Source organism: Rana temporaria, chromosome 2 (assembly GCF_905171775.1).
Source record: "Rana temporaria chromosome 2, aRanTem1.1, whole genome shotgun sequence".
In the NCBI taxonomy this organism is placed as follows: domain Eukaryota; kingdom Metazoa; phylum Chordata; class Amphibia; order Anura; family Ranidae; genus Rana; species Rana temporaria.
In genome coordinates, this window is record NC_053490.1 from 167,271,916 (window position 1) to 167,295,765 (window position 23,850).

A 23,850-nucleotide genomic window follows, 5' to 3' on the forward strand; every position below is an offset into this window, starting at 1 on the left:
ACCTAGGAAAGCCATGTTGCAGATCACGAGTTATGACTTTACTAGTTGCATGTTTTTCCCAGGTTGCATAACTATTCTAGTTACTAAAGCCAACAAATCCTATGTGCCAGACAGGTAAATGGCCGCCTCCCTGTTTCTAGCCATGCAGATTCACTTTAAGGTGAGGTTCCAGTTGAAATCTTTTTATTTGTTTTGGATAATGAGAAAATTTAAACTTTTTTTTTTTTTTTTTTTTTTTTTTATTGCTGTTTGTGTCTCTATTGGGAGATTTCCCCTCTGCTGTTCTGGTGACTTTAACATTTCAATCTCCTCCCCATGTTTTTCCACCAGGACAGATTTATTTCTCACCAGAGAAACCTAAACCCATCAATTATATGCCCAATGTAGATTCTCATTCTTCCATGACCTATCCAAGCCAGAACCCTGTAGCCCTCATGGTTGATCTTTAGTACTGTCTCAGAAGTGTCACTGCTCATTTACTGTTGCTCTAGGTGATGCACTAATAACACCACTCCTGGTTGTGGTCATCAATCTGCAGCCAATAAAGCATTTTAATGATCTGCTTTAAGGGAAATATGTCCATCTGTTACATTTTTGTAACATTAGAGAGTGCTACCTTTTTTATTTTATAGTTGTTGCAGAATGAAGATCACAACCTAACGTTTGGATGCTGTCAGTGTTCTCTATGCTTTTTATATATTTTAGAAGTTTAGTAAAAGTTAAAGGGGTTTTTTTTCTTCTAAGTAGCTTCCTTTACCTTAGTGCAGTCCTCCTTCACTTACCTCATCCTTTGATTTTTGCTTTTAAATGTCCTTATTTCTTCTGAGAAACCCTCACTTTCTGTTCTTCTGTCTGTAACTCCACACAGTAATGCGAGGCTTTCTCCCTGGTGTGGAGTGTCGTGCTCGCCCCCTCCCTTGGACTTCAGGAGAGTCAGAACGCCCACTAACACACATCTCCTTTCTCTATCTGCAACGTAGAGAACGTCCTGACTCTCCTGTAGTCCAAGGGAGGGGGCGAGCACGTCACTCCACACCAGGGAGAAAGCCTTGCATTACTGTGTGGAGTTACAGACAGAAGAACAGGATGTGAGGATTTCTCAGAAGAAATGAGGACATTTAAAAGCAAAATGGAAGGATGAGGTAAGTGAAGGAGGACTGCACTAAGGTAAAGGGAGCTATTTAGGAAACATTTTTTTACCTTTTACAACCCCTTTTAAAGAGCCACTTGTGTAGTGGTGGAGCCACTGCTTCAGACACCCAAAAGTACAGGACTACATAGGGCAGTGATGGCTAACCTTGGCACCCCCAGATGTTTTGGAACTACATTTCCCATGATGCTCCTGCACTCTGCAGTGTAGTTGAGCATCATGGGAAATGTAGCTCCAAAACATCTGGGGGTGCCAAGGTTTGCAATCACTGACATAGGGGTCCCTGCTTTCCATTGATAATCTAGATCTCCTATTTAGACACAGTGGTGTTCAAATGGCAACTGCCTCTTTGGATGGGCTGAATTTGGCCACAATGGTTTTAGAATGACTACACAAACTTCTTTAGATTTACCACTTGCTTGACTAGATTGTTGACACTACATACTTTAGTATATCTAAGGTCCCTTTCACACGGGCGGACCGTTCAGGTCCGCCTGCCAGTTTTTTGTTTTTTTTTGGCAGACCTGAATGGGTGCTCCTCCTATGGAGCCCCGGATGTCGGCGGTGACATGCCCGCTGACATCCAACCCGCTCCGCTCAAGTGTGACAGAGGAAAACCCTATTTTCCATCCATCTGGCGGATCGGGTCATCTGATTGCCCCCCCTCATAGGGGAGAGCGGTGCTCTGACAGGTCAGTCCCTGCACAGTGTGCAGAGACGGACTTGTCATCTGCCGGCTCATTGGGGATCGACAGAGCGATCCCCGCTAAGCAAAGTGGAGCCCACACATGGACTGTGTGAGAGAGGCCTAAAGAAGATTACAGAGTTGTTTTGAAATGTGTGTGGCCAGCTTTACATCTGTTTGGAAAGGTGATGATCCATCTGTTCCACAATACTCTGGTACTATTTTTATAGATGGTGAAAAAACGATGCTGCTCAGTGGCACAATGATGGAATCTGACAGTTTGGCATCTACTTCTGTTTCTCCTTTTGATGCAGTTTTGTGCTTTTATATGATGTATTGTGTTCTGTGATATCACAAACCTGAGGGTAAAAAATCTGCAGAAGAACATAATTTTATCAAGCGAATTAGAAAAACAAAATGTTGGTAAAGATTTTTTTTTTTTTTTTTTAGTTCACTATTGTGTTTTAAGACCTTAAATTTCTTTAGTTTTTTTCTTTTCATTTGTACATGATTATGTTGCATGGACGGAGAGTGTAAAATGTGCAGTATCTTATAAACTTTGCACATCACTAAACACACAAAAGTTTAGAACATTGGGTTCCAGAGGTTTGCTGCTCCTTTTTTATAGGTAGTTTTACATATTTATATACAAAAGTAATTAATGGGATTCAAGTTGGCTTTACTATGATTTTGTTTTAGGGATCATTGTAAAAAGCATGACACTATAATAAATGTTGTTTTTATTTTGACGCTCTGTATTTACATTGTTGCTTCTTATGATGCTGCTAAAGTTTCTGTATACCAGCAGTCCCTGATTTACGTAGGACTCATACTTACAGAGGGAGACAACAGGAAGTGAGAGGAAATCTTCTACCCTTGAATAGAAATTCACTTCTGTGATGCCTCGGACACACGTGCGGGATTTCTGACGGGAATGGGGGAACCTGCTCGGTCAGTCTACAACCCCCCCCCCCCCCCCCCTTACACACAGTTGGTTTTCCTGACAGCTTTGGTTGGGAATCCTGACTGTGTGTGTGTGTGTGTGTGTGTGTGTGTGTGTGCGCGCGCGCTCCATCGCAGTTTTTCTCATAGGGAAAACTGCCAAAAAACGCCAGGCAAAAGTCAGCCGGTTTTCCCAGTGGGGGGGGGGGGGGGGGAGAAAGAGCTGGTGTTTTTTTTTTTTTGGCCAGTTTTACCGTCTTAAAAACTGCGAGGAGCATACACACAGCCTGGCCAAAGGGGAGATAAGTCATAAGAGGACCAATAAGAGGTGGCGGTGTCTGTAAATCCAGGAAATGAACAAGCAGCCTCTACAGCTGCCCACAGTTAAAATGGATGCAGCCCGACTCAGTGGAGGGAGATTTCTGAAGCATATTTAGCAAGTATAAAATCGCATTGGTGGTTGAAGGGAAGCTTTAGAATAGCAAAAGTTTTTTTTTTTATTAGAAATTATGTGAGCTCACTGCAGTTCCTCTTTAGAAACAAACCTACAGAACCTTGTTTGTAACAAGAGGCTGCCTGTAGTTGTCCTTTTTATTATACAGAGTAAATCAACTTCTGAGAGATACAGTAATGCTGTTCTAAATGCAAATGTTCCCTATGCCGAAATCCTAATTCTCTTCCTGTTTATTTGGGTGTTCAATACACTTTTTGCAAGTTCTGAAACCTTTTTATCACTCCATAAGGGTAGACAAAAAAAAAATATTTATATCAGGATGAGTAGTTAGGTCTTATGCTCACCTCAGAGGTGGAAACCAGGAAATGGAGAAATAAACCATGTGGAAACATTTCTTCAGCAATGTCTACCAAGAAATGAATAATTTGGGTAGACCGGACACATTTTATTCTTAAAAGTGCCAATCCCCCATATCTTGTTTTTTTAATTTGAGCAATTTCAATGACCAGTACGCTTTCCTAGGAGTGTGGGCTTTAGCTCAATGTTTACAAGTAAAGTAATGTGCCCTGATTTCCTCAAATAAGTCCAAAATGTGTATGTTTTGTAATGTCACTTTTCTAATCCAGACAGCCCTGTTGTAGCACTGCCAGGATCTGACCTATTCTACCTCTGATTAGATAGAGATAGGGCTTAGGGTGACCCAAGAAACCCCAAAAGAGGGAGAGTGGGAAAAGTGGACTATTCCGGTACAAAGTAAATGGAGAATTTCAAAATGAAAGTACCGTATATAAAAAGATTAGATAAATGTATTAACACAGTATCAAAAATATAAAAAACATCAAATATTGTGATAACCATATGTGTCATAGACAATACGTCCCATAGGGGGATCTGGGTGAGGGTAGAGGTCACGATATACAAAGGTCTCTACTAGTTTTGTGACATGCGTTGCTTCGTCAGGAGAGGTTCTAAAAAGTAATGAAACAAACAACGAATAAACTGGTTGAATCACAAATAAAGGGTTCATGTAGGTCAACCTACCAACAGGAACAATTTCATAGAATAATAAACATTGGGGAGTAAGGATTGTGTCGCTTACCTAGGAGCAAATAATCCCGTTGGCTCAAACGTTCAGACTACCGAAGAGAATATCTCCCACGGTGGCCAGGGGGGGTGGAGGCGAAGATGGACCTAGCAACTGAGTGTTATAGGAACTGTAAATCAATAAATGCTGTATTGGAGGTGAGTAGTGAAAACGTGCAGCCAGAACCATGCCACTTGGAGTGAAAATGTGATGAGTGAAGGAAAAGGAGGGGGGGAGAGAGGTGATGGGGGGGATAGAGAGGGAACCCCCTCTGTTTAAAATAAGACAGCGTTGTCAACATCCTCCCCAGTCTGCAATGAGATGGTGAGAGCAGCAACACAGATGAGATCCCCCTCCAATTAGCCAGCTTCCCCGGTACTGTACATTGCAGTAAAATCTGACAGGCCCCCTGCTGAGTTGGAACCTTAGCTCTGCAATCAGCAAAAATGCTCATAGGAAAGCATATTTGATCTCTGCAGAATTGCCACCACTTGCTTCTGTACAGCTTGCTGGCAGGGGCTTGGCTTAAATGAAGGCTGGTTTCATACGGGTGACATGATCAGGTCTGCCTGTCTGTTTTTCAGATTGGCCATTATTCTCTATGGAGTGGTGGATGTCTGCTGACACCCACCAGCATCTGATCCAGTCTGCCAAAACAGATTGGGGAATCCATTCCCCATCTGTCCATTGGATCGTATGATAGTCGGGTGGTCCACCCTATAGAGAAAAGGAGGGCTGTCGCCAACCTGCTAAGCGGGCATCAGCAAAGGGAGATCTCCAGCCCCCCCCCTTAAAGTTTTCTTGCTTTGTTCGTAACAGAAAAAAATATATATACTTGCCTGCTCTGTGCAGTGGTTTTGCACAGAGCAGACCAGTTGCTCCTTCTCAGGTCCCTCTTTGGTGCTTATGTCCCCTCCCTCCTCTTGAGTGCCCCCACAGCAAGCAACTTGCAGGACGCAGCAAGGCAAAAAAAAGTTATTCAGTGCTCTACTATTGTATAAAAATTGTTTTGGAATCTGAATGGAAAAAACAAAGCTCAGTCAAGTTGAGTTCAACACATTTCAGAAGCTGTGTTTCGGAATCTATTCGTTTACATATCTTACAATTTAAATCGAAATTTTGTATGAGCTTGAATGAAAATCAATGTGACCATATACAATGGAACTGGTTGTGTTGGAACTCTTTCCTTCATTGAAGGACAAGGCTCAGCAATATTATTGACTGTAGGCTTACAGTACCACCTCCCTACAGTCACCCACTCCCTATTTTACAGGGAGCCCCTTTATTTTTGCTTCATGTCTTCTAGACCGTCTATAAACAGCTGGCTGACTGACAGGCTCAATAATATTGAGTCATCCCAGTTCAGCCAACAGACCTTTTAGCTATGTGTTGGATTGCCTGTGATGGCCTGGTGTGGACAACAGGCAGTCTTTTGTCCACACCAGGAGGACACATATCTTTTCCTCACAGGAGGACACATATGACCAATTGGCTCCAGGCTGGTTGCTCAGTGTTCCCTGAGGCGGACAGCCCTTCAGCTGAGAGTCATCCTATCATAGTACCCCTTCCATCTTCATGAGGTAAAATGGCTTATCCGCTGGGGTAGTTAGGTGTGGGGTTGGGTACCTTATTCCCCATTATCACCCCCCCCCCCCATGTTTTAGTGCTGTGTGTGGCCATACTGTTGTTTCTTTCTACCGGGGTATTTATCGCTAAAAGTCCTGTGTCCAGGGATAGTGTGTCCCCTGGTTTTGGGCAGCAGTGGTCTGCTGATGCTTGAGTAGCACTGCAGACATGCACCCTCCTTGTTCCCTAGTTAGTATGTAGAGAGGAAGAAAGCGGTTGCGGAGCAGAGCCCCATAAGCCGATGCTTCCTCTACAGCGCCGGCTTTTGCCACAGGCGGAGTCTATGGCAAAGTTCGGCTAACTCGCAGGATAGACATAGCTGCACCCGCGGTGTGGGTAAACCGCAACACATCAGTGTGAAAGCAGTCTTCTCACACCCTTTTTACACGATCAGCCCGATCAAATGAGACCCTCAATTCACCTCTACAGAGCAACAGATGTCTGTTTACGCCCGCATACCTCCAATCCGAAAAACATTTGTCCCCTTCCATCTGGACGGATCGGAGGGCCTATAGAGTAGCCATGACTTGTCATCCGTCCGATCCGCTCATTGTGGCCCGCGACTGGTTACCAAGTTGTTTAAGTGGCCCCCGCTCTTCAAAAGGTTGGGCACCCCTGATGTAGACCAAAAGGTTGTGGGGGAGGGGGCATGGGTTTTGTTGGTTATAGATCTGTGACCCTTAGGATGTTTTTTTTTTATTATTATTATTATCATGTCCTGACTGGATAGGTGGACACTGTCTGATGATGTCACATCTTGCAGACACTGCACTGCAGTTTGGTGGGTTGCTCTGTCTGTTCCAGGGTACCATTTTTATAGCAGTGTTTCTCAACTTTTTACGGGGAAGTACGCATGCAGGTCTAAAAAAAAATCCAAACTACCCCGGCTTGAGAAAGTAATTTCTATTGTCTGTGTGACGTCAGTATGTGTTTGTGATGGTTTTTGTTTGCAGCATGCACACATACAATGATATTGCAATTATGGATACACACACGCCAGTGCCCATCAAGTCATGGTTACTCTATAGGCCCTCCGATCCGTCCAGATGGAAGGGGACAAATGTTTTTCGGATTGGAGGTATGCGGGCGTAAACAGACATCTGTCGCTCTGTATAGGTGAATTGAGGGTCCAGCTTTACCTGTGCCCATCAGCACAGCCATGGTGTGAGGAGAGCTGCCGACACCTGCCAGTTTACACAGAGTGTGGGGATCTTCTGCTGCAGTGTCCACCAAGTCCCGCCTCCTGGACCGGTGGTTCCTATGATAGCCATCTTGCATTCCGATATTGGACCAGTGTGGTGTCCATCATAGGAAGTGGGACTTCTATGTCACTGGGCCATGCTGGGTGGTCAGCCCCCATCTCCCAATGCCGCTGGTGGCACCGGCTCTGGGCAGCGTACCCCCTGCCCTTGGTGCATGTACTACGGGTTGAGAAGCGTGATTTATAGTACAGCTAAAGGCACCTTTTATGACAGTATAACAAATGCTAAATTAAGTTACTATGTGATGTACAAGCTTCAAAATGAACATAAGAAAACTTTATTTACCTTCCCTGACTAAGACAAAGGTCCTCGATTTGTGTCTCGCATACTTTCCCAGACTCTGCAGCTCACAGTGGAAGGGTTTCAGGAGCAAAGGCAGTGCTGGTTATCCAGAAAGTAGTGGGCAGGTGCTGATTGTATACTTTAGACACAAGGCTGCAGTTTGCTAGACTGTGGAGGCACATGAAAGCTTCACACAAAACACACTTGGTCCGAGCACACCGCATCAGAATATACAAATGTTACAACAACCCTTACCCATGGGGTGATGAAGGTAATGGCTTCAACAAGGAATTCTATTTCTGCTCCTACCCTAGCACTGATGTGCACATGTTGAAGATGTCCCTGTGGAAACTAGAATTTAGTGAAATATGGAGCAGCATACAGCAAGTTGATGATAAACCTGAACATCAATCATAAGATAAATCGTTAAGAGGGTGACATTTAGATCTCATAATTATGTATGCTGTTAGCATAGGTCAAATAATGTATTAACAACATGCAAATAGCAACAAGAAGAAGGTGACTTGTCATACAGAGGAATATGAAATTATACACAGGCTTCAGAAAGTTAGAGACATGGGGCCAGATTCTGAAAGGACTTACGACGGCACAGTGCCATGTACGCCGTCGTAAGTCCTAATCCGACCCGTCGTATCTATGCGCCTGATTCTTAGAATCAGTTATGCATAGATATGCATTAGATTCCACGGGCGTAAGTCTCTTACGCCGTTGGATCGTAACTGCATTTTTCCACTGACCGCTAGGGGCGTGTAAGCTAATTTACGCGTCAAAATATGTAAATCAGCTAGATATGCGAATTCACGAACGTACGCCCGACCGACGCAGTAAAGTTACGACGTTTACGTTAGGCTTTTCCCGGCGTATAGTTGCCCCTGCTATATGAGGCATAAGTGCGGCGTACCAATGTTAAGTATGGCCGTCATTCTCGCGTCGAAATTTGAAAAAGTTACGTCGTTTGCGTAAGTCGTCCGTGAATGGGGCTGGACGTCATTTACGTTCACGTTAAAACCAATGACGTCCTTGCGGCATACTTTGGAGCAATGCACATTTATCCTGATTATTTTTCACCTAGGCCAGTGATGGTGAACCTTGGCACCACAAATGTTTTGGAATCACATTTCCCATGATGTTTAACTACACTACAGAATGCATGAGCATCATGGGAAATGTAGTTCTAAAACATCTAGGGTGCCAAGGTTAGCCACCACTGACCTAGGCAGAAAGACCAGTAGGCCAAGCAGGGCAGCAGATGTCGGTGAACAGTAAGTAGAAACCATGTCTTTCAGGTGCAAAAACAGCAGGAGGGAGATGCATTTTTCAACTGAGAAAAGGGGACATGAGGTTAAACCAAATGAAGTTGACAGTAAATCAATCTTTGAACTTGCTTAAATAACGATATCACCTAGGTGGTTACCACACCATTCACTCAAGGGCTGGAGCCTAATAGGTTGGAGGTAACTGCCAACACTACACCAGGCTTGCATTGCAGAGGAAAGTGAGTCTTCGGAGACTGGGTAAAACGAAGCATCTCATAGTGATGTGCCAGAAGGAACTTGGGGGCACAAATTTAGCACCCAGAGGGCTTGGCAGGGCTGTTGCTGTAAGATCTGCAAGCACACCAGCTGGAAATAAACTGTACTATACTCAACATCTGCACTGGGGAGACCACCATACTACTAAAGGCCTAGTCTGAGGAAATATACAATAATTCAGCTTAGCTGAGAAAGTCATCTTCCTAAGGACACTAGCAAAAAGCGAAGCACGGCCTACAATTTGTGTGTTCTAATGTCCAGGCTGAGCTGCAGAGGTCCACAGCTCAGATGGGAGAATCTGTCCACAGGACAACTATTGGTCGTACACTCTACAAATCTGGCCTTTATGGAATAGTGGCAAGAAGAAAGCCAATGTTGTAAAAAAAAAAAAAAGCCACAAGAAGTCCTGTTTGCTTTGTCCCCCCACACGGCTTCATGCACACATGTGGAAGAAGGTGCACTGGTCAGATGAGACCAAAATATCATTTAGCTTTAAGGCCAAAAAGTTCTATGTGTAGGCGGAAAACTAACACTGCACATACCACTGTGAAACATGGTGGAGGCAGCATTATGTTGTGGGAATGCGTTTCTCCAGCAGGGACAAGGAAGCTGGTCAGAGTTGATGGAGCCTCTTGGCTGCTTCTCTGATTAATGCTCTCCTTGCCTGGCAGTTTAGGTGGACAGCCATGTCTTGGTAGGTTTGCAGTTGTGCCATACGCTTTCCATTTCTGGATGATGGATTGTACATTGCTACGTGAGATGTTAAAAGCTTGGTATATATATATATTTTTTTTATAACCCAACCTTGCTTTAAACGTCTTTAATTTTATCCCCGACCTGTCTGTTGTGTTCATTGGCCTTCATGATGCTGTTTGTTCACTAAGGTAATCTAAAAAAACCTCTGAGGGCTACACAGAACAGCTTTATTTATACTGAGATTAAATTACACACAGGTGGACTCTATTTACTAATTAGGTGACTTCTGATGGCAATTGGTTCCACTAGGATTTAGTTAGGGGTATCAGAGTAAAGGGGATTGGATACAAATGCACGCCACACTTTTTACATATTTACTTGGAAAAGCATTTATCATTTTCCTTCCACTTTGTGTTGATCTATCACATAAAATACTGTTACTTTATTGGTTGTAATGTGACAAAATGAGGACAATTTCAAGGGGTATGAATACTTTTTCAAGGCACTGGAGAGTAGTATGCACTGCTTTGATCAATGAGTCCCCAGTAGATGGGAAAAACTCAGAGTAACTTTCCAAAATCATGACGATGAAAACTTTTGATCTGCCTCCATGAACATGCCACTGTGCAAGTTGATTCTGGTTGGGGAGCATGGAAAAAGTGAGGAGGAGAGGCAGAAGAGCATGTACAGCCAATTTCTGAAGTAGCAATAGGCTCTGGAATTTATCAGATCTAGTGGTAGAGATTTCTGCCTTAGTCAGAAAGGCAGCATGGCGCACACCCCTGAGGGAGCCTGAATCGGTGGACTTGAGCAGTGTGTCCTCAGGGTCTTCAGCAGGTTTGTCCCATGTGCTCCCAAACGCCTGTAATCCACCGTTGCTAAGTGAGGGTCTTCCCCTGTACTCACAGAACACATGTGGATTGAGAGACGTGCAGTCTGAAATCTTTTACACACTATGTCAATACAGGCATACCCCACTTTTAAGTACACAATGGGACCAGAGCATGTATGTAAAACGAAAATGTACTTAAAGTGAAACAATACCTTTTTTCACTTCTAGGGGGTCAGGGGCTGTAGTGGGGGTGTCAAGAGCTGTAGTTGAGGTCCCAGGGGCTGTAGTAGGGGTGTCAGGGGCACCCTGGAACAGGGTGGGGTATGATCTCGGAGTTTCAGCTCCTACTGTGGCTTCAAAATGTCTGTACAGTACTTGTAAGGCACTTAACATACATTCACGGGTATGTCCTTACTCGCGAGTGTATGTAAAGTGAGTGTACTTAAAGCAGGGTATGCCTGTACCCATACAGGAACTTTCGGCAGAGAGCAGCAAAACTTAAATAGGTAAACACTATAACAAAAGTACCGTAATCTCTAAGGCAAATAGTGAGATAATAAAAGCTAGTCATAACACTGAATGTGTGAATCCCCCCGTGCCTTTTAAACTGCTTATGTGCATGACACTATGCTATGTCTTGAAGATTAACAATGGAATTTGTACCACAGATCTGTCAAGTCATATATTGGCAGGAATTGGTTTGTTTAAAAGGTACAGGAAATCCTTGTCTTCCTTTATGTTATTAGTGCAATTACAGGGTTCAGGCTTTGTCCGTCATGATGGGCAGACCCCAAAATTGGTCTACAGGGTCTGGGTGTCATACGAATGGGCCATGACCTTGGACCTGTATAGCACCCTGCGGCTAAATACACACCACATTCCAATGTGAGTACTGAACACAGGATTCAGTTGTCTGGCTGAAACATTGTAGGCTGGCCCCACCAGCAAAGGGTCTGGTTATGGGTCCCGAGATATATTCAGGTGTGACTGATGCTTCTGAACGATAAAGGCAATAAGCAGTCAAACCTTGATAAAAGTGTCAGATAAAATAAGAAATTAATCTCCCAGAGGAAAAGGTGTCCATCACCTTAGGATGCCAAAAAAAAAAAAAAAAACTGTAGCCCTTACAGAGCGGGTGGTGTTATATGGATAAATTAGGGAGCAGACACAGCAAAGCTTTTGGCCCTATCCAATCACCTGAAGGTAGCAGCATATAACAATAAAATGAATTCTGGATTTCTAAAATTCAAGCACCCCCTGCCTTTGTTATTGGTGCTATAGCAGCATTCGGTCTGGGAATTGATTTCTGTGTACTATATGATAAAGCTATCACCATTTTTCATAAAAAGGTCAACGTGTGGATAAGATAATAAATACCCTTAGGTGTGAATAGGTACATATAGTTTATTTTTTCTGTTCATCCCCAACTTCAGAACAAAAGATTTGAACATGCTCCATAGAAAAGCATGGACATGTATACAGTACAGTAATACCTTGGTTTGCGAGCATAATTTGTTTCAGATGCATGCTTGTAATCCAAAGCACTCTTATATCAAAGCAAATTTTCCCATAAGAAATAATAATTCGTTCCACAACCATTTATTCATATAAAAATGATCAAAAGCTCATATTAATACTGTAACATACTGTAGTAGGAATACTGTACCTTTGTGTTGGAAAACAAAAAAAAGAATCAGTTTTAATGTAAAAATAAATAAATACACTCACAATGTTATAAGGAGTCTGGAGCTCATTCATGGAAAGCCGCTGGTGTACAGTATACCGCGCTATAAATGGCCAGAGGGGGCGATAGTGGCTTCCTGGAGAACTCGGAGACCGTTTTTTTTTTTTACAGTAAAGCTACTGCTCGTATATCAAGACAATTTTTTTTTCTTTAAATGTTGCTCGTCTTTCAAAACGCTCATATACCGCGTTACTCGTAAACCAAGGTATTACTGTATTAGTAATGGACAAGTGTGAATAGGCCTTTACCCAACCCCCTAATGTGAACCTAAACACTCACATCAAATATTTTAAAAAAATCCACCCATCCAAAAGTAGCTTGGTGAATTAAGTTTATTAAAAAACATACTTCCTGCTATTCTAGTGCCTGACTCCACTCCTGCCAGCCTGGAAATATTGGCCTGGATTCACGTAGCACTTACGCCGGCGTATCTCGATATACGCCGCGTAAGTGTCAATGTGCGCCGTCGTATCTATGCGCCGTACCCATAGAACTAGATACGCCTGAAATTAGGCTTCATCCGACCAACGTAAGTTTCCTACGCCGTCGTATCTTGGGTGCATATTTACGCTGGCTGCAAGGGGCGCTCCCATTCATTTACGCGTCGAATATGCAAATGACAGATACGCCGATTCACGAACGTACTTGCGCCCGTCGCAGTTATATACGCCGTTTACATTAGGCGTACGTCCGGCATAAAGTTATTCCACATATAGGAGGTGCATCCCATGCAAAGGTATGGACAACGTAGTACTACGTGAATAGGGCTGGGCGTAGGTTACGTTCAGTGATTCGACGTATCTTAGGCGTGCGTTCCGACGTGATTCTGAGCATGCGCACTGGGAAGCGCCCACGGGACGGCGCATGCGCCGTTCGTTCGGCCCATCATTTGCATGGGGTCACGGTTCATTTAAATGGATCACGCCCACCTACTTTGAATTAGGCGGGCTTACGCCGAATAATTTACGCTACGCTGGCGCAACGTAGGGAGCAAGTACTTTGTGAATACTCTGCTTGCCTCTCTGTGTTACGTCGGCGTAGCGCATGTGAGATGTGTTGGGCCAATCTACGTGAATCCAGGCCATTGAATTTTCTAGCCCACATTTGTGTGATCTCCAAATATCAAGATCTCCCCAGTAAAATTTTAAACTCTGCTCCTGCCCACTTTTATATGCTTCATTAAAATAAGTCTCCCTGTCATTATTTCTAACATTGCTAATGTCTATCTGGGAACTTTGAGTATTCCTGCTCACCGATGTGTGTTCCAGTAGCAAGAACTCCCTGGCACAATTCCTGACGTTGCTCCTCCATCTGCAATTTTGGGTATTCCTGCCCACCAATGTTACATAGTAGTTGAGGTTTAAAAAAAGACAAGTCCAACCTATATGCGTGATTATATATCCCTGTATCCACATCCTTGTCGCTCTTACAGTAAAGAACCCTCTACGCCAGGGGTCTCAAACTGGCGGCCCTCCAGCTGTTGCAAAACTACAAGTCCCATGAGGCATTGCAAGGCTGACAGTTACAAGCATGACTCCCACAGGCAGAGGCATGCTGGGAATTGTAGTTTTGCAACAGCTGGAGGGCCGCCAGTTTGAGACCCCTGCTCTACGCAGTTTAAGGTTAAACCTCTTTTCTTCTAATTTTAGTGAGTTGTCACGCGTCTTATTAAACTGCCTTCCGCAAAAAAGTTTTATCCCTATTGTAGGGTCACCAGTAAGGTATTTGTAAATTGAAATCATATCCCCTCTCAAACGTCTCTTCTCCAGAGAGAATAAGTTCAGTGCTCACAACCAATATCCTCCAGAACCCTGTATTAGCTTTATTGCCCTTCTCTGGACTCGCTCCATTTCCAGTATATCCTTCCTGAGGACTGGTGCCCAGAACTAGACAGCATACTCTAGGTGTGGCCGGACCTGTCTTGTAAAGTGGAGGAATTATCGCTTTATCTCTGGAGTTAATCCCATTTTTAATGCATGCCAATATCTTGTTTGCTTTGTTAGCAGCAGCTTGGCATTGCATGCCATTGCTGAGCCTATCATCTACTAGGACCCCCAGGTTATTTTCCATCATAGATTCCCGCAGAGGTTCTCCCCCCAGTGAGTAGATTGCATTCATATTTTTGCCACCCAAATGGATTATTTTACATTTTTCCACATTAAACCTCATTTGGCATGTAGTTGCCCATCCCATTTATTTGTTCAGATTTTCTTGCAAGGTTTCCACATCCTGTTTTTGCCCTGCTTAGCTTAGAATGTGTGCGCCACTAAAGAGATCTCAGTCAGTAGACGTTTTTCTGTTGCTTTTTAGGGCTGTTACTGATTAAAATTTTCGTGTTCGATTAATCGTTTTTTTTTGTTATAATTAATCGAAATTAGTAGATTAATCGATAACGCACATACAGATCCAACTACTTTTAGCTGATCTCCAGTGCAGCTACTAACCACTGGAAAAATTGATAGCGGGATACAAAAAAACACACAAAGGCAGCGCTCGATGGGAATAGCATTAAAACTTTTATAGTCTTCAAGTAGGTAACAAAATAAATATTGCACAGGAGATAAAATCGATGTAGCTACATAAACTGTAAAAATGGTGAGTGTAATACCAAACGGTAGCAAACGCAGTCATAAAAACATGTAGCTAAGTATCTGGGATAAAAGGAGGTGTTTGTGGCGTTCAGGACGCTCCAGATGACGGCAGGTTGGCGGTCGAGCGATCTGATAGAACGGGGAAAAATATGATACTGCGCTAACAAACTAAACAAACAAAGAATTAGTGAGCTGCAACAAAAATTGTGATATACACACAATGTACATAAGGGAAGAAAAAATCAGTTGCGCTAAACCATAAGTGAGTAAAAAAAATTTAAATTGATAAAAATAATGTCCATAAAGTCCAATGGGCAAAAAATGTTCGTCACGTAGTATAAGTTCACATCAAGTGAGTGAAATATTAAATGAAAAAATATTAAATTCCATAAACAGCGTGACTAGCAAATATAGAATCCTCCACCAGTGAAATGGATAGATAATTGATTATGCGCTTACCAGATGGGCAAGCAAACAAGGCCTGCAGCTGGAACCCCCAGCTAGGGTCTTTATCAGGAACTGCCGCTGACACTCTAGATGGTGATTCTCCAAGTGTGTGGATAAGATGGAAATCCAAGGTACATGAAAAAAATCTCATACAGTGATGTACCGCAACAGAACAGTGCGGGCTCCTCTGGTCCAACCCCCCAGCAGTGGGGTTTTCACAGGCCCAGTCAGGGCGTGAAACGTGCGGGCGACCCAGGAGAGGAGTCAGAGGAGGGAGAAGGGTACGAGTCAAAAAGGCAAAAGTTTTAGCAGGATCAGGAATCTATAATTTGAGTACTGTTGCCTTGAACCAAGCTGAGAAACTTATTTTAGATAAAGGTCTCAAATACGCTTTACCCCGCAAACTAAATAAATTTGAAACTTACATTACGTATAAATTTGTGAATATCAAAGTACATATCAAGAGGTATATGATTTCCAATCCAATCCCCAATAATCAAAACCAATTGGGAGTTTTTGTGCATACTGGTTTATCCAACGCATCTTTATATAATCCTTCAACCACTATGGGTCCCGCCATTAAGGTTTTTAGAGATGCCCTCCTTAAAGACCTAGAACAACTTCCTGTTAAAAACAACAGAGTTGACCATGACCTTTTGGCTGGCCTCAATTCTTTGTGTGATAACAAGGATATTGTTATTCGGCCTGCCGATAAAGGCGGAGGGATTGTTGTCCTTAACCGGTCTGATTACCTATTGGAAATGAATAGGATTTTGGGGGACCGTGACACCTATACCCCCTTGAAATCCGACCCTAAAAAGAACTATTCAGAACAACTTGAACGTATTGTGAAGAATGGCTTTAGGGAAGGTATCATCACCAAAAAGGAGAGGGCCTATTTGGTCCCTTTGGCTCCTAGAACGCCAATAATATATTATCTCCCCAAGGTCCATAAAAGTCAAACCTGCCCCCCGGGACGCCCCATAGTGAGTGGGATCGATTCCCTCACTTCCCGGGTGGGCAGGTATATTGACTTTTTTCTCCAGCCGTTGGTGGCAGCGATGCCATCACACCTTAAGGATTCCCGGCATACTATCAATATTCTGTCTAGCCTTAAACCATCTCCCAACGTATGGCTTGTCACTGCGGACGTTACATCATTATATACAATAATTCCGCATGACCTAGGATTATTTGCCGTAGAATACTATCTGAGGCGTGACTCTGGCCTGTTTGACGAACAGATCTGTTTCATCTTAGATCTGCTCCATTTTGCTGCCTCCAGAAACTACTTCTGGTTTCAGAACCAGTTTTACCGCCAAGACAGAGGTGTGGCGATGGGGGCTAAGTATGCCCCCAGTTTGGCCAACCTCTTTATGGCCTTATGGGAGGAGGATGTCGTTTATGTTAGCCAGACACCCCAGCTCAAGCTGTGGAGGAGGTACATTGACGACATCCTCCTCCTGTGGGAGGGGTCTCTTGAAGATCTACAAGCCTTTATGGAGTCTCTAAACAACAACTCTAGGGGCATTCATTTAGACTTTGAGGCTAGCCAATCCAGTATTAGTTTTTTGGATTTGAAAATTTCCATCTCGGAAAATGAATTTATTACATCTACTCATTTCAAAAAAACTGAGCGCAATTCATATTATTCCAGTTGACAGCTGTCATCACAAGTCCTGGTTACAGTCCGTTCCCAAGAGCCAATATCTGAGAATTAGGCGCAATTGTACTGATCATCAGGAGTTCCTCAATCAAAGTGGACTCTTGACTGAAAGGTTTTTAGAAAAAGGTTATTCATTAGGCCCGCTTATGGCCACTTTGGAGGAGGTTAAAGCACTGGATAGAGAAACTCTTCTTACAACGAAACCCCCCAAAGAAAAGAATTTATCTATGGTTCCATTTCTCACTACTTTCTCGACTCAACATCACAGTGTAAAACAACTAGTTAAAAAAACATTGGCATATCTTGAAAAACGATTCCATACTTGGGCCTGTCTTACCCTCTGTACCACAGGTTATCTTTAGAGGTGCTTCAGCACTGAGACATAGATTGGCCCCTAACGTTATTGAACCTCCTCCCCCAAGGATGACATTTCTGGATTCCTACACAGGATTTTATCAATGTAGGAACTGTTGGGTGTGCTCCCTTAATGGGTGCACACATAGACAGACTCATGTTTTTACTTCTACGTCCACCTCAGAGGAGCATAAGATTAAACCATTCATTACCTGTTCCACTGAGGGGGTAGTTTACTTGCTCCAATGCCCGTGCGGGCTGCAATACATCGGCAGAACCAAGAGACCCCTTTCGGTTAGGCTCAATGAGCTTATTACGAACATCCTCAATGGATTTGCCAACCATTCAGTGTCTAAACACTATTTACTATCACACAATAAAGACCCCTCTAAAACGTTTTTTTTGGGGATTGACAAATATACCCCACACTGGCGGGGGGGTTCTCTGGTTAGGAGTATTTCAAGACTTGAAATGGCTTGGATTCACAAGGTTAAATGCTACATCCCTCATGGACTGAACGTGGAGGTAGACGTTAATGCATTTATTAATAATTCATAAATATTGTTGCTAAGGTGTTTTTATTTCATCTTATAAGACCTTTTTGTTGGTCTCTGCTCTATGTATACTCGAGTCGAGCCCAACATAGGCTTTATATCTGTGGGCCTCTAATGGGGTGAGCCTCACTTTTATATACAATATGATTTATATATTTTTTACTCATCAATTTCTTTTTATTTTACATTATTGATTTAATTTCCCTACATTGATATATACCTTAAATATTATTTTCTGGCCAATAGGCGGTCTGGATTTTAGGGTGATGTCTGTAAATACTTGGTATGGCCTTATCAAATAGGGCCATTAAGGCTCTTTCTATCTGCCTTTACTAATTATTGTCTCTCTAACTAGTGCTCTGGCCCATTTAGGGGGTTTTTCTTTGCATGTAATTTTTGTCATCTGCAAATTAACTGCCAAACAAGAGTTTTTTTTCGATATTTACCCTTGTTAATCACTGTCCCTTTAATTAATATTTTGGCCTATCGAGGGGGATTTTTTCTTCTTTCATCTATATACTTATTGCTAAGTAACTGATTAACAATCATTAATTAATCATCATAGTATGAAGGGGATTAATATATGGGTTTTTTTTATATTATTTTATATTATCTAAGAGATTTTTATAATATTTAGGAGATTTTTTGGTGATTAGACCTTATCAAATTAATATGAGGTAAGGTCCTTCTGTTTGGTTTGGCCATAGTGGTTGGCTCGACTCAAGGTTGTTCACACTTATGTTATATTTATCATTCCTTGTTTTTTCTGTATTTCAGGTGCTGCACTGAGATTGCATCAATCTCCGTGTGGTATTTGTTTACTATCCGTTTCGCTGTGGGTCATGGCTCCCGTGATTGGTTGATTCCTGTCACGTGATGCCATAGGTCTCTTTCCCACATCGAGGCTTGGTTTTAACTGTGTGTATATATGCGCGACACGTCATTGCGTCGCCCGTTCCCCAGACGACGTCACATACTGACGAAACGTACGCCGGGAAGAGACGCTTTGACGTGCTGCGTCTTGGTCCCGGAGGACGGGCGTTCGTAGTAGCCGGCCGGCTCGATTTTTTATGCTATAATTGATTGCTTTCATGTAAGTGCAACCTTTTTATTAAATTTTTTATTATCTACGGTACATCACTATGTGGATTCATTTCTTATTTGGTGACACACACCGCTGTGGCTGCTTGTGAGAGTTTCCGACGCTTAAGCTGGAGAATTGGAGGCAATCTTCTCTAAAGGCCCTGGCTGGGTTTGGCCACAAGCTGTTTATTTTTATGTGTCTGGTAAGAGTCCCCCCTATTTGGTGATACCTATCGGTGGTGGCTTTCCCTTGGTGTGCTACTATAATTTGAGTTTATTTGCGGTACATCACTATATGAGATTTTTTTCATGTACCTTGGATTTCCATCTTATCCACACACTTGGAGAATCACCATCTAGAGTGTCAGCGGCAGTTCCTGATCTGATAGAACGCCACAACACTTCCGTTTGTATGTAAAGATATGCTCATTTGCAACAATAAAAGTGTGAGTACCCAGTTGTTTTAACTAATAACATTTATTTTAAAACTGTACACTATTTGGGACCCCCCTTTCTTCTCCTTCATATGTGACAATCACAGGAAACACCACCAGGAGCATAGCAGGACGTACCATTGCCAGAGTGCTGCACAGTGGCATACACTGTGAATGCTGTAAACCCCAAGAGGGGGTGAAAATCTGATGAGTGCGGTTCACATAGGAGCACAGCCTGAGTGGATCACTGCGTGAATTACTGAACTGGATGTTCACATCAGCACAAAGCACCTTTTTATTAGCACAAAGCACTTTCTCAAAATGTTATTCTCATTTATATATTTTATTCAACATTTCTTCACTTATTAATAAACCTTCACCTTTTGTCAATATATTTTATGCACATTTGTTTGGACACAATCACCAGTATTTTTTGGCACAAGGATTTCATTAATGTGCATGGTTCATTTAATTTAATTCATTTTATTTTAATTTATTACTGTGATTCAATAGTACTGCACATTATGCATTAAACAAGCTAGCGCCTTTTCTACCCTTACTTTTTACTCATAAGTATGATACTGTTATAAAAATGTGTACAGAGATACCACTGCTGAATCCAGATGAGGAAGGGTTAACATCAGTCCATCGGCATGTAGATGTACCGTGAAGGGAACTATCACAACTCCCAGTGGATGGCTGTAGAATCCCAGGTTGAAGGAAGCGATAGAGGAAAGTGTGGCAGATAGTAAGGTCCCACCGGCATGCAGATATGAAGGCACAGCAAAGGAGCCCTTCAGATGGACACGGCAAGCCCCGCCGGTGTCCGTGACGTCAACGGATCTCTGACGGAACTCCCTGAAGATCCAAAAGCCGGCGGAGAGGCGAGTACCGATCAAAAGAATTTTGATCGATCAAAAAAATTTACGTTTAATCGAGGAATTAATAGTTAATTTCCACAGCCCTACTTTTTTTAAAAGCGGAACTCCGGGATTTAACTATCTTTGTAATTACTAATCCTCTCCCCAAGTTCTCTTGAACTGCTTACAATGTTTAAATGATAGTGCCTTACTTTTCTTGTAATCCAAGGGTTTCAGCCCCATATTTCATTAGGAAACAAGTGCTGGCTCCTGACGCTGGGAGGAAGACTCTCTCTCATACTGTGCATCACTTCTGAGCAGTGAAAAAGAGGACTACATTTCCTGTGATGCAAAGGGAAATGCAGGAGATGAGTGTGTGCAGTGAACTGGAGGAGGAATAGGTGGAGTTGGCTGCATCTGCTAACCTGAGAAGCAGCATGTGCCGAGAACTGGAGGGAGGAGTTAAAGCCAAGGGCTATATCCGCTATCCACAGTGGTTGGCTTAGACTCCCGAGTCTGCCCACTACAGTGAGCAGGGACATAAATTACATCTCTGCTCACTGTAAAAAACTACAGCAGGGCAGAAACAAGACCGGTGGCCACAGGGATACAGGGTATAGCTGCCACCGGTCTTACAAAACAGTATGTCAGAGGGATTTAAATAATGAACCCTGGGTTTCTCAAAGATTAGACAGCGGGGAGAGTAACAAGCAGCACATGGCACTAAGGTCTGACAGAACCAATATGGCAAGTTAAAAAACGTTATGCCAGGAGTTGCACATTAATTGTTTTAATACCTGAATATTAGGCAATGTACTTTGTTTACAGAAAGCTAGATTACCTTATAGGGGTGTCTAGTTCTGATAGTGAGCAGTTTAGAGTAGACTAATGTAATACACATAAAATGAATAAAAACACAAGTGCAGACTCTAGGTAAAACACAATCTTTATGCATTTCAAATACAGGTTTGCATTTTACAAATGTGTGTCCTTGAAAGTATGTTCTTGTTGGATTTTGGGCAATTAGAAAAAATATCAAATTCATGTTTAAAACAACATCACAGATAAAGCCATAAACAGCCTGCAGTGAGTATACAATTAATAACAGAAAACTAAAAAGGTATGTAAACCAATCACAGTAAAAGTACATAAAACCTCTCTGCCATGTAATATGTATATATTCTCATTTTATAAACGTGTTCTTTTCAAGAATGTTCAACATTTTGTACAAAACCTTGCAGATGGTGAAGGCCAGTTACAATATTTGTGTTATGTAAAACATTAATAGATGGGCCATGATCATGAAAATTTCACCAAGGCAAGGGACTAATGGGACAAATCTTTACCCAATGTCATGGCCCAGGGGAATATAGCAAAATGAACACACTACTCAATGTATGTGAATCATTCGAGACATGTCAAGACCATGTTATTCTTCAAGTGAACAATATTCCTGAATATCTGATGGTATATATTAAAGGGCCTTTCCTAAAAAAGGAAAACAGAAGATAAATAATTGAAACAACATAGGGACTAAGAACTTGTCACCAGTGACCAATGTGGAATAATTGTTATAAATGTCCACCTGTAGTGCTCCCAGGGAGGTTTAGAACAATTCTATTTTGCCCGCTTGCTCTTCTTGGTTACTGGCTCTCCATTGGTGTTTTTTTGGTTCCCCTCACTTACGGTAACACCAGGAATCTATTATAAAAGAAGAGAGTTTATAAGAAGCACATTCTCTAGAAACAATCAAACATTCCACAATACAAGCTGGAGGTGTAGAATGAATTTCGTAAAACAAAAGCAATAACCTAGATAGGATGGCCAACCTTTTTTTGTAGATTCATCTAACCAGGTCTTTGGAGGGATGCTCCAAAAACTAGTACTGGCACTAAGAATGCTGGAGAAACAGGCCATCCAACTAGAAAGGCTACATATGCTGAGAAGCCCCAACTACTTCCTGTGTGTGCTTTACTCTGAAAAGTTGGCTGAACAGAAACAAATAATGTGGCAAGTGTTTGGAGAAAGCCATAACTTGGGAGGGGAAGACAAAGAAACCAATAATTTAACTTCATTACATTTCCATGTAGACACCGATAAAAGGAGGCCACATGTTAGATGGTACATTTTAAAAGCCATGACACACATTAAAGAAAAATAGGACTCCATAAGGTTTCTCTTGTAACAGATCTTCGGGAGGTTAAAGGAGTTGTAAAGGCAGAAGGTTTATCATCTTAATACATTCTATGCATGAAGATAAAAAAACCTTCTGTGTGTAGCAGCCTCCCCAGCACCCCCCTAATTACCTACCTGAGCTCCTCCTGATTGACAGCCGCAGGTGCCAATGGCGCAGCTGCTCTGCCTCAGCCAAAGTCAGACAGCCAATCAGGGTAGCGAAGGGGTGGGGCCAGGTAGGGGCTCCGTGTCTGAATGCATAAACGGAGCTCTGACTCTGCTTGGGTGCTCCCTGTAGCAAACTGCTGGCTAATGCGCGCTCAAACGAGGGAGGAGCAGCGAAGAGGGACCCTGAGAAGAGGAGGATCGAGGCTATGTGCAAAACCAACTGCACAGAGGAGGCAAGTATAACATGTTTGTTATGTAAAAAAAAAAAAAAAAAAAAGAAAGAAAACCTTTACAATTAGTGCAAGATAGAAGTTACACTTTTTTGCAAGATAGGAGTTACACTCCTCTACAATTAAAATGGTGCAGAAAAGTGGGTGAGCAGGGTGTTTAGAACATCTTAAACATTTACATGCATCATTTACTTCTCTCATATCTACTGAAAGAAACTTTATTAAATTACTGTCCCTGTAGCGATATCTGCAGCTGGGAAGTAGGGGTAGGGCGCTAACTGGGCCTGTGGGCTGATGCATGGACATGTCTGCAGTAATGCTCTTCTGTCCCCATCAATGCTGTATAGTAGAAGGGGAGCTCTGCACTTTCCATGCAGCCTGTTTTGAACACAGGAGGAGAACTTTTCTTGCTTACACAGTGTTGGCATCTGTTGGATTATATGCACAGTGCATCCCACGGGGTTCAGTTGATAAAAAGGAGGATTATGTTTGTATTAAAGGATGCACAACCCCTCTATAATGTTGTAAACCACAGCTTACTGAATAACCTAAAAAAATTACTTCCTTCCAAAAATCCAGATGGAATATATCTGTGTATTTAGCTGCCCAAGAATGTGTATTTCTGACCATCCAGCCTGAGATTTACACAGCTCTACTAAACAATACAGTCCTGTCTGGTAGAGGATCTGATGAGCAGACAGTGAAAAGAGGAAGAATGGAGCGATGATCAAATTCTGTTCTCCCCTCATATCATCATGTTCTATATTAGCACATACTATAAGCAAGAACTGCTGCACAGTTGATTGGCCCTTCATGCCCCCCCCCCCCCAGGTTGAAGATCTGCTGTATAATAGACTGCAAGAGGCTGATACATAGTCACCTTCAGGTACTTACACTGCATTCAAAATATATCTATCTAGTGATGCATTAAAGAACAAAGATATAAATGAATGTGGCTTTGTATCTGCCTAGAGTTTA

General features: G+C 42.5%; 1 protein-coding gene across 4 annotated transcripts in view; it reads right to left on the minus strand.

The window, feature by feature from the left end:
- Nucleotides 1-21,227: 21,227 nt before the first annotated feature.
- The window catches only part of DIS3 (DIS3 homolog, exosome endoribonuclease and 3'-5' exoribonuclease), a 61,462-nt gene continuing 58,839 nt past the window's right edge, over nucleotides 21,228-23,850 (minus strand). For 3 of the 4 annotated variants that reach the window (XM_040341369.1, XM_040341368.1, XM_040341367.1), the window contains one exon: nucleotides 21,228-22,000. In XM_040341369.1, the coding sequence (XP_040197303.1) occupies nucleotides 21,917-22,000 (84 nt within the window). In that variant the 3' untranslated portion in view covers nucleotides 21,228-21,916. The remainder of the gene's footprint in view (nucleotides 22,001-23,850) is intronic. The other variant, XM_040341370.1, reaches the window with a different exon arrangement.